This window comes from Pistacia vera, unplaced genomic scaffold, assembly GCF_008641045.1.
Source record: "Pistacia vera cultivar Batoury unplaced genomic scaffold, PisVer_v2 Contig591, whole genome shotgun sequence".
Classification (NCBI taxonomy): Eukaryota; Viridiplantae; Streptophyta; class Magnoliopsida; order Sapindales; family Anacardiaceae; genus Pistacia; species Pistacia vera.
The window spans coordinates 770,569-781,766 of record NW_022196436.1 but is presented as its reverse complement, the minus strand read 5'-3'; the positions used below and the strand labels follow the sequence as shown (position 1 = coordinate 781,766).

The window sequence follows — 11,198 nt, the reverse complement described above, 5'->3', positions numbered from 1 at the left end:
GTGCCATAACATTGTTTATTATATTTGTTAAATTACTCAACTGCCTTCTAATATTTTTAATTACATTCCTCATTTTTTTTAAATAGCTTGTCTGTATAAGTTACCAAGATGCGCTTCACTGAGTCAGCCTGGTCTCTGAGTTCTCATCAGATTGCGAAAATGCCCTCATTTGAGTCAACTCACGTTTAACTTGGTCAAACGGTGTTATGACGGTGGGGGGAATTCGAGACTTTCTGAAAATCCTGGGGCCGTCAATAAAAGCGATCTCTCAGGGTACAAAAAAATATAAACTTTAAAGGATGGATTGGGTCCGGATCTGGGAACCGGGATTCTTTAAATCGGACCTTGACCCAAACGTAAATAACATTCTTTCCTCCAAACAAAGCAAAACGAAGAACAATACAGTAAACCCCTCTCTGCTGTCTCTCAAACCGTGTCCAGCTTATACTTCAGGTGAACTTTGTTGATTTTTATTTAGTATCTCTATTTTCTCAGTAGATGTGTTATAATTTTTCTTTTGTCTTTCTTCTCTATTTGGTTACCGATTTAGGTAATACCAATAACAAGAATAAGAAATCATGCCGGACACGCAGGCCCTCGTCAATGACTTTCTTAACAAGCTTAAGAAACGGTGAAGTTTTTCTTTTCGTTTCTATTTTAACAGAGTTTTTGTATGTATTTTTATGAACTAATTTTGTTTGTGGTGGTGGTGGCAGTAAGATTGAGGGGTCGCAGGCGACAGCGAGGCAGACGGCGGAGCTGCTTCGGTCTGTGATTTCGCAGCAGCGCGTGTCGTACACCAACCAGGCTGGCGCGTTGATTGATGCTGTCAAGGCTGTGGGCGAGCAGCTCATTGCTGCTAATCCTGTTGGTAATTTTTTTTGATAATTTCTTTGTTGAATTATTAACTAATTGGTAATTTAATATCATAACTGTTGTTTCTGTTGCTTCTTTAAAACTTACTTGTTACATATAAATGTAGTGATTAGGATTTGACTACAAGGGTGTAAATTTTGTGATATGTTAAGGCTTTAGTGAAAAAATTGTTGTATTTGTAATGTGTAATTTTCATTGGATACAAATGTTGATGAATATTAATTGTAATATTAGTAGGTTACCACATGTGATTTGTAGAAATTGTCATTCTTGATCCCGTAACATTTTTGAGCTAGTATCATGCGTTTGGATAATTTGAAAGAAAGTTTTACTGATTTTGATTATAAGAGTCTCTTGAGTGATGGACAATGTTAGTTAAAGGTTTATGGTTTAATAGTGAATAAAGTTAAACTAATATTTCTCTCTAAGTCTTAAGCTCTATACGAAGTAAACTGCTGCATATCGCACCTCTAGTGTGAAACTACAGGTATTTCTTTCTTCAACAACTAGTCTTGCAAAGATAGAGTGTAAGAGTTTATTTGTAGAATATTGTCTATATTCCCCCCAAATAGGAAACTTCTTACATGCTTGAAGGGTGTTACACTAAGACCTTTTGGGCTCTTAGGGCTTATTTGCTATGTGGGGGAAGCCATGGCGTTGGATGATAATTTTCTGTCTTATCCTAATCTGAGTGTTTGACAATGTTAAACTATAATGGCACTTGACTTGTGAGACCCCTAAGAGTTGACTATTTAATTCTATATCATGGTATTACAATTCCCATGCTCAACCATGGGATTGTGTAATCAAAAGTAATTTTTTTTTTCTCTTTCTTGAATCAAGCTTTACCAGACGATATCATGCTTGATTTTTTTTAATCAATTCATATTGAGCATTTTTCTTTGTCTTTTTTCTGATTTTTTTTTTTTTTTTGTTGAAAAGACTTTGACAAATTTTTTTTAAATAAGCTTTTTTCTATCATTTTTTTATGTAACAACAATATAATTTTTGTTCATATCAAATCATAATATATGTATTTTCGCAATCTGAGTTCTCATCAGATTGCGAAAATACCCTCATTTGAGTCAACATAACTCATTAATATTATTATTTAATTTGATCCCAACCACACCAAAGATGAAATAGTCCTAAATATAGTCCAATCCAAATCCCACATACCAAATAGTGACTAAATTTGGAGGAGTATTTTTGTATAAGAATAAGATATCCTCATCCAATGGTCTACATTTTTGTTTACAGCGTCCTCTATATTTTAGAATCGTCCCATTATATATAAAAGCACTTTAAGAATTAAGTAAAAGCCTACTATTATGAATAAACCTCCCAAGCACATCTCTAGTGGTTGTCTTTATGGCAAAAAATAGAATTAAGAATAACCAAAAAAAAAAAAAAAAAATGTTGGAATAGTGCTCTGGAGCTTTGATTTCTTAGCAAGTGTTTGCCGTTATGCTTCTCTGTTATTTTACTTGCTCGAATATTGGGATTAGTTTTAATTAATCATCTTTTTGTCAAAATAGAAAAGATCATGTTGGTTTGAGGGAGATTCTGTCAAAGCTTTAGGTTGCCATTTCTTGAAAAGAGTCAGAGGACTATTCCTATGTCCACAAACTGAGAGTTGTGTAACATCTAGATTATGCTGTTGTGTGATCAATTTCAGGTTCTTAATGCAAGCGAAAATTAGTAATTTTAGGAATATAGCTTATCTGCCATCAAAGACGTATTATTCTAGCTGTGAATGTGCTTCAGCCTGGTCAAAAGGGTTGGGATTAGTGGTGAAAAGCCCTTGATTTCAAATACGATGTAAAGGGTTAAAATCCCTGCTGGCTACCTACTTGGGAACCACAAGTTTCCTTGTTTACAAGGTTATAAAGTGGAAGTAACCATGGTTTAAAACTCGGTGAACATGTGGAGAAGGTTGAGGGATTTTCGGTATTAAAAAAATGCTTTAGCCCTTGAATATGCATATGTGATATCAATGCACTGTAAAATAATTAGTGTTATACTCAGAATTGCTTTTGATCAGGGCATGTGTTATGTAAATGCCTTAAAACTATAGGGCATTGAAGAGCAAATTAAGCAATAGCATAAGTGTAGACAATGAAAACCATAATTTCAGAAGTATATTCTCATGGCTTGTGTAAAAGGAAAATATTTACAATTCCAAACGGGCAAAATGTAATTGGACATATTACAATGGCATTATTTTGATGGCTTATTTATGGTGGATTCATTTCATCCCTTTTTCAGGTATACAAATTTTTAAATATCGCTATGTTTACTACTTGCTTTTTACAAAAATGATATCTGTCTTCTTTCCTATATTCCTTATGTTTTCTTTTCTTCTGTGACAATATTATTTGAATACTATTGCAGAGCTTGCTGTGGGTAATATTGTGAGACGTGTATTACACATTATTAGGGAGGAGGATCTGTCTCTGACTACAGCTGCTATTGATGGGTTAAACTTATCAGCTGTAAGTGATGATGAAACTGATGATAATCGAGATGATCACCCGGTTTTATCTGCTGCTGCTGTGGCTGCTGCTGCTAGAAGTACTTTGCGTCCACCTTCCTTGCAGACCCTCCTTGAGGATTCACCCGCCTCAGCTGCTATTCCTCATACTTCTTCATCTGGGGGTGATTCTGAAGGGAAAAGCAAATGTAAGCATCTCTTAGTTTGGTAGATTTTTCAGTAATTCTATAGTTATTGCTTGTAGGTTTCAGTTCAGTCTAGGGCTTTTTTCCTTTTTACTCTTTTAATTATATGCTTTATAATAGAGATAAGTGTGGCTAATTGTTGGTTGACATTGGTTTTCCAGACAAATGGTCTAATCTTTGTGTTGCAGCTTGTAGTGATTAATTGCTGTTGGTTGCTTGTTATGGCATTGTTTAATTATTAAATCTAATATTGTCGTAATAGTTGATAGCGGAGGTTTTATTTCTGTGACAGCTGCTGATAAAAATTCAAAAACTAGGAAATTGAAGCATGATGTTATTGAAGCGGTTAATGAACTAATTCAAGATATTGCCACTTGCCATGAGCAGATAGCTGAGCAAGCAGTGGAGCATATCCATCAGAAGTAATTTTCTCCTCTTGAACTTTGATGATTGAATGTGCTTTGTCTCTATCCTTTTTTTTCTTTTCCTTGTGTGGAATGTATTTTAGGAATAATTGGTTGTTCAGGCATAATTTCCAATTGATGTATGAGAATTACAAGAGAACTGAAGAAGTAGTAACACAAAGATAGAAAAGAAAGACAAAAAAGAATCCTTATTTACAACACTAAATTCTAAGGCCTAAAACATAAGGAATACAAAATATAATAGGAAAAGGATGCCTACTTAAATTGTAATCAAACCAACATAAGAATAACCAATTAGGAAAACTAAATTAAATCCTAATGATAAAAGGTAAATTAATTAAGAAATTAAGCTTATGCTAAAAAACTGTCCTACTTCAGTTCTCTACACTCTGAAAAACTCTTCCTTGAGTGGAGCTATTTGATAGGTAATACTTTATCCAATGGAACAAACACATAATCTTCATCATCAATCTTCCTTGAAACTCAGAAATAATCATACTTCTTATTCTTCTTTCTATCATTGTCTAAAAAGATGTCACTGACTGAATAATTTATAAGTGACTTCAAATATGTAGGCTTGAGAGAATGGTCCAGTATTGTGTCTTGTATTGGATAAATATTTATCCTTGAATAGTCATTCAACAACAAAATTTGATGGCAACTACTCGCTCTTTTGGCATGTTTACAGGATCTTGTAAAAAAAAAGTTTAGGAGCTTTGAAACTAATAGGACATATTTTTCAAGTCCACTGTTGAGAGCAAAGTCTAATGTTTGAGCTACTTTTTTTGTGCTTGGACTAATGTATTTCTTAGTCCATTACAAATTATCATCTTCCTTGTCAGCTTCATTAAAAATCCTTTCTTTGCCATCCAAATAACCCAAAAAAGTTGTAAGAGAAACAAATGGTCAAAGTCTTTGTATAATTAAAAGTCCTTTCATTTCCATCCAAATAACCCAAAAAACTTGTACAATTGACGAACCAATTATGCGACAAACAAACGTTGGATCTTCTTTGTATAATTAAATCAGAGGTAATTAATTTACCATGAGCAACTGTCCAATCTAGAAGTTGCAAATTACTTGGTCCTCCTGCATTCAAAATTTTGTTTGCTGGCTCAATAGACATAATCAAGGTGTCATTTACGCAATTAAAGTAGGAGTTACTGTGAAAAAGGAAAAAAAACCAGAACAGTATCTTTTCCCATAATCGCCTATCCTTGTGTTGGGAAAGTTGAAATAATATCAGTCAACACCAAAGGAGCAAGGTCTGCAGCTTCTCTTTCATTCTGATTTCTGGAAAATTAAAATTCCACCCGCTAACTGAAGTGTTATTCATTGAAGTTCTTGGAGTTGTCATATCATGAGAAAAGGATAATCTAATTAACTTTGAAAACATGGATGCCAAAGTAGCTGAACCAATCTAATTATCCTTCTAAAATAGAATCTTGCCACCATTTTTATCAACCAACTTGAGATTAGAATAGAATGATAATCATTATACCTTGATTTATGAATTTCCAAACTACTTGAACTTCTGCTTCCCACTAATCATATGCTAATGGACTCAAGGCTCTTTCTAATAGATTATAATCTTATCTAATGGAAAGACTCAACAATATCACTTAAAATTAAGTTATTTTTTGTTTTGGGTGGTTTTTGAGTGGTTAGAGGCAGTAATTTGTACAGCCAACTTTTAGTGCTGCAAATGTTGCATAATCTGCAGATTCAGGGTCAAATTGCTGGTAGTAAGGATATATAAATGACTAACATACTAAAGTTTTGGTTCAGTTATCTCTACTGAATGTGTTTGATGCATGGTTTTTATGTTTTATCTTGTTTCAGCTAATTTATTCTCATTATGCTTTATCTTTGCAGAAAAAGGCCCTTATTCAGCCATATGAATTTAATCTCTATTTATTTCCATCTAGATCTCTTCCTACAATTTACCTTTATATTAATTTTTGCTATTAAATGTATTTTCAGTGAGGTAATATTAACTTTAGGCAGTTCAAGGACAGTGTTGGAGTTTCTTTGTGCTGCAAAGGAGAAGAAAAGATCATTTCGAGTTTTTGTTGCAGAGGGTGCTCCAAGGTCTGTAAAAGGGCTCTTTGTCTCTTGCCAGGCAAAGGAACTCTATTTGCCTGGACTAATTTTTTTGTTTTCTACTTGGTAATCAATTAGGTATCAAGGGCATCTTCTTGCAAAAGATTTGGTTTCAAGAGGTTTACAGACCACGCTGATTACTGATTCCGCAGTTTTTGCCATGATTTCTCGAGTGAACATGGTATGTTTGAACTATTTTCTTATTTGGCGATAGTCGAGACTATTTTCATCTTCATCTTGAAATTTCAATGTAAAGGTTATAGTTGGAGCACATGCTGTTATGGCCAATGGTGGGGTTATAGCACCTGTTGGGTTGAATATGGTAGCACTGGCCGCACAGAAGCATGCTGTACCTTTTGTGGTTCTTGCTGGCAGTCACAAGGTAATTTGGCATGATAACAAAATTGCACTGGAAATTATAGTAAAATAATGCAAAGCAATTTTGTTTGGTTGCCATTGCTGAATTTTCTTGTTTGTTTGTATACTAGATTGGAATGAAGATGCTCCTTAATTGTTTATGTGGTGCAAAAATTTCATAAAGAAAAATGTGGATATACATATAAATTTTATTTTGACAGTTCATGCTTTTTGTGTAGTGCTAAGTTCTTCATCTGTTGGAAATCTTTACCAAGTATATGGACATGTGATTTTGAGATTGGTATATGGACATGACTGATGTTGAAATAATGAAACTTATTTAGGAAAGAACGTGTTATGAGTAAAGTTTATCTTGACTAACTTTATCTTAGAATTTTTATTTTTTATAATTAGGTTTTTCTTAGAATTAAGTAACTTTAGTTATGTTTGTCTTAGGGCATGCTTATTTTACAGGGAATGGAAATTTACCATCCCTGGTTTGAATGTAATGCACTGCTTTTGCATGTATGCATACAAATACATTCATTGATTCATAAACATATTTAGAGACAATGGTCTGTATTGCAAGCATGCCTGGTTTTATGTATGTATCTGTGAATAATGTACAAATATATCAACATACCTGTATGGAAATAATGTTTTTATTGCTTAATCTTCATTTAACTATGTGTACCAACTCTCTTATTGTATACTTTTTGAAACCTTATACTTTAAATTGTGTTTTGTTCTGGCCTTCTGATTAGTGCTTTTTGGACTATGTGACAGTTGTGCCCCCTGTATCCTCACAATCCTGAAGTATTGCTTAATGAGTTGAGATCTCCTTCTGAACTGCTGGATTTTGGAGAATTCTCAGATTGCTTGGATTTCGGAAGTGGCACGGGGTCCCCTCTTCTTCATGTTGTCAATCCAACATTTGATTATGTGCCACCAAAGCTTGTTAGTCTTTTTATTACTGACACGTAAGTTCCGACTGTTTTCTAGAACTGCATGGGACTTGAGAAATCCAGAATTTTTATGTGATTTTTCTGTATGATGTATATTTGATGTTTTTTTATGTAATCTGCAATTTTTTTTTTAAAAAAAAAATTTAAACTGCCATATTTATACATTTAAACTAGTAAATACTGATTTTGATAGCTCATGTGAACTTGTTTCCTCATAAAGAATACCATGTCTGTTGTGGATGCTTCATGTTTATAATCTACTTGTAACTATTGATATTTCTCAATTATATTTNAGAAGCATGCTGTACCTTTTGTGGTTCTTGCTGGCAGTCACAAGGTAATTTGGCATGATAACAAAATTGCACTGGAAATTATAGTAAAATAATGCAAAGCAATTTTGTTTGGTTGCCATTGCTGAATTTTCTTGTTTGTTTGTATACTAGATTGGAATGAAGATGCTCATTAATTGTTTATGTGGTGCAAAAATTTCATAAAGAAAAATGTGGATATACATATAAATTTTATTTTGACAGTTCATGCTTTTTGTGTAGTGCTAAGTTCTTCATCTGTTGGAAATCTTTACCAAGTATATGGACATGTGATTTTGAGATTGGTATATGGACATGACTGATGTTGAAATAATGAAATTTATTTAGGAAAGAACGTGTTATGAGTAAAGTTTATCTTGACTAACTTTATCTTAGAATTTTTATTTTTTATAATTAGGTTTTTCTTAGAATTAAGTAACTTTAGTTATGTTTGTCTTAGGGCATGCTTATTTTACAGGGAATGGAAATTTACCATCTCTGGTTTGAATGTAATGCACTGCTTTTGCATGTATGCATACAAATACATTCATTGATTCATAAACATATTTAGAGACAATGGTCTGTATTGCAAGCATGCCTGGTTTTATGTATGTATCTGTGAATAATGTACAAATATATCAACATACCTGTATGGAAATAATGTTTTTATTGCTTAATCTTCATTTAACTATGTGTACCAACTCTCTTATTGGATACTTTCTGAAACCTTATACTTTAAATTGTGTTTTGTTCTGGCCTTCTGATTAGTGCTTTTTGGACTATGTGACAGTTGTGCCCCCTGTATCCTCACAATCCTGAAGTATTGCTTAATGAGTTGAGATCTCCTTCTGAACTGCTGGATTTTGGAGAATTCTCAGATTGCTTGGATTTCGGAAGTGGCACGGGGTCCCCTCTTCTTCATGTTGTCAATCCAACATTTGATTATGTGCCACCAAAGCTTGTTAGTCTTTTTATTACTGACACGTAAGTTCCGACTGTTTTCTAGAACTGCATGGGACTTGAGAAATCCAGAATTTTTATGTGATTTTTCTGTATGATGTATATTTGATGTTTTTTTATGTAATCTGCAATTTTTTTTTTTTTTTTTTTTTTATAATTTAAACTGCCATATTTATACATTTAAACTAGTAAATACTGATTTTGATAGCTCATGTGAACTTGTTTCCTCATAAAGAATACCATGTCTGTTGTGGATGCTTCATGTTTATAATCTACTTGTAACTATTGATATTTCTCAATTATATTTTCTTCTATACTTAATTTGCTATAAACTGTCACTAATCTGTCTTTACTTCACAGAGGAGGGCATAATCCTTCATACATGTATCGACTTATTGCTGATTATTATTCGGCTGATGATTTGGTTGTGCAACGAAGACCTACTGCTGGGAATTGAGCTTGAATTACTTTTTTTTTTTACCCTATATTGGATAGGTAATCTTCTGCTCGTGCCTCTAATGTTAAGTTCTTTCAATATGATTTGAAAGGTGAAATACACTCCCAAGGTTCAATGATTTGTTTGGGCTTGGCTCTGGGAAAAATCAATACAAGAGAAGTTATTCAAAGAAAGTTTCCCATAATTTATGTATTCAAAGAATTTCGAATACATAAGCCTCTCTCATAATATTTTACCTGTGTTGTGGCCTATAATTTATGAGCAAGAGCCTATATTGAATGTGGGCTATTTTTGGTTCTTGTAATGCTCTCTTTATGAATTTGGAAGAGGAAAGAGAGTCAAAACTCTTAGGAGATGTGCTCTTTCAGCTATTCTTTTAGATGTTTTGGCTTGAAAGAAATAAACAATTTTGCTGGTAACTAAAAAGAAGAAAACAGTAGTAATTAATAGGATAGAATTTGCTTTCTTGCTTGCCTCTGGGTTGTAGTTGCCTTGGACGTTTCAAGATTCATCTGAATTGGAAAGGGGTTGTGACGTTGTGTTGATCTTGTATAGTTTTTAGTATTCATCCAGGGAGGGATGATTATTCCTTAAATTATAATTTGTTTCCCTTGCTTTTGGGTTTCTTTGTGGACAATTGGTCCGAAGACAATTTTCCTTGCATTTTGATTTTTAATACAATCTTATAGTTTCTTATAAAAAAAAAAAAAAGTTGAATTATGATGAGCTTAATCCGTTCAAATCTTCATAGTGCTGTGGATTTTCAGGTTGTTAAGGATTTTACTGCAAAAAGAACTTTTGATTTTGAGGATGAAGTTTCAAATCATCGACTTGAGAATGAGTGTTGATGCAGGTCCAGAGATACGCGATGGCGTGAACTTGGACAAAGTTAAAGAAAGGGATGAACATTTTTGTGATTATGACTAAGTTAAAAGGAGAGGAACATCTAAAGTGAGAGAAAGAAGTGAACTAATAGGAGGTAATTTTTGTGATTGTATCAGTGCCGAAAGGCCAAGCGATGTATTTTGTATCAATAATTATCACATATGGATAGTTTATATAGTGTGTAGCTGAAAATTTCATGGCAGATTGTGTCTGGGTTGGTAATCTTCTAGTATCTTAGTGCTGCATTTTAGTCTAATTTTAAGCACTTTTTATTTTGTTTATTTCATTTGGTTACAAATTAATAGGACTTATTCGTGATTTAAAAAAACTTGTTTTGCTGAGATTTTTTTAAAAGTTTTAAATCTGAAAAGTATTTTAGAAATTGTATTTTATCGTTTCTGGACAATAAAATCGTTATTTGTAGAGATTACTTCTTGTTAATCTATTAATGAAAGAGTAATGTTACAGTTACTGATGGGTGCGCACCGAATTTGTGTACCAAATGACGTGACAAAATCTTGACCGTTTATTTATTATCAGTTAATATTAATCAACGGTAAGGATTTTGTCACGTCATTCGGTGCACAAATTCGGTGTAAACTTTTCGGTAACTCTATTATTTTCCTTAATGAAAACATCCTAGACAAACTTAGGACAAATTTCTTTCTTTTTCCTTTTATCTATGTTGAAAAGATTAATGGAGAAACCTGAGCAAGTGAAACAATTTGAAGGACATGTATTTTTCCTATCCCTAGGTTTTGTTATAAAAATTTCTTTAAATTTTGTATGAGGACTATCTTCATGGTGAAGTGATAGATCAGAAGAATGGAAATTATCAAACTTTGTTAATTTTCTCATCTAAAATGCTGTTCAGTAATCAGTATAGATAAGAATACGAAGCATTTTACTAAACCATTGATGACCAGATTTTTTATTTGGTTTAAATAATATATAATTTTTTTAATAAAAACTATGAAGAAAATTATTGGTTATTGATAAATTCAATCCAATTAATTTGAGAGGAAGTTTAGAGATAATTATTTTATTGTCAATTCAACTATTTCGAAATCATTNGAGCAAGTGAAACAATTTGAAGGACATGTATTTTTCCTATCCCTAGGTTTTGTTATAAAAATTTCTTTAAATTTTGTATGAGGACTGTCTTCATGGTGAAGTGATAGAT

General features: G+C 32.8%; 1 protein-coding gene across 3 annotated transcripts; it reads left to right on the top strand.

The window, feature by feature from the left end:
* Positions 1-330: 330 nt before the first annotated feature.
* Positions 331-10,264, top strand: LOC116109962 (translation initiation factor eIF-2B subunit beta). 3 transcript variants are annotated; one of them, XM_031396206.1, is made up of 11 exons: positions 331-453; positions 551-631; positions 717-871; positions 3,271-3,558; positions 3,848-3,977; positions 5,964-6,071; positions 6,162-6,264; positions 6,340-6,465; positions 7,227-7,420; positions 9,034-9,168; positions 9,984-10,264. In XM_031396206.1, the coding sequence occupies exons 2-10, from the start codon at positions 579-581 to the stop codon at positions 9,128-9,130; spliced, it is 1,254 nt and encodes a 417-aa protein (XP_031252066.1). In that variant the 5' UTR covers positions 331-453; positions 551-578; the 3' UTR covers positions 9,131-9,168; positions 9,984-10,264. The 3 variants fall into 3 exon arrangements, with proteins under 3 accessions (XP_031252066.1, XP_031252064.1, XP_031252065.1); XM_031396204.1 differs by having other exon boundaries at positions 9,898-10,264; XM_031396205.1 differs by having other exon boundaries at positions 9,882-10,264.
* Positions 10,265-11,198: the final 934 nt, after the last annotated feature.

Coding starts and splice junctions, on each gene's coding strand:
- LOC116109962 (XM_031396206.1), top strand. CDS start 579: ATGCCGGACACGCAGGCCCTCGTCAATGACTTTCTTAACAAGCTTAAG. Junction 6,265..6,339: donor TGATTTCTCGAGTGAACATG/GTATGTTTGAAC, acceptor TTCAATGTAAAG/GTTATAGTTGGAGCACATGC. Junction 7,421..9,033: donor AGTCTTTTTATTACTGACAC/GTAAGTTCCGAC, acceptor TTTACTTCACAG/AGGAGGGCATAATCCTTCAT.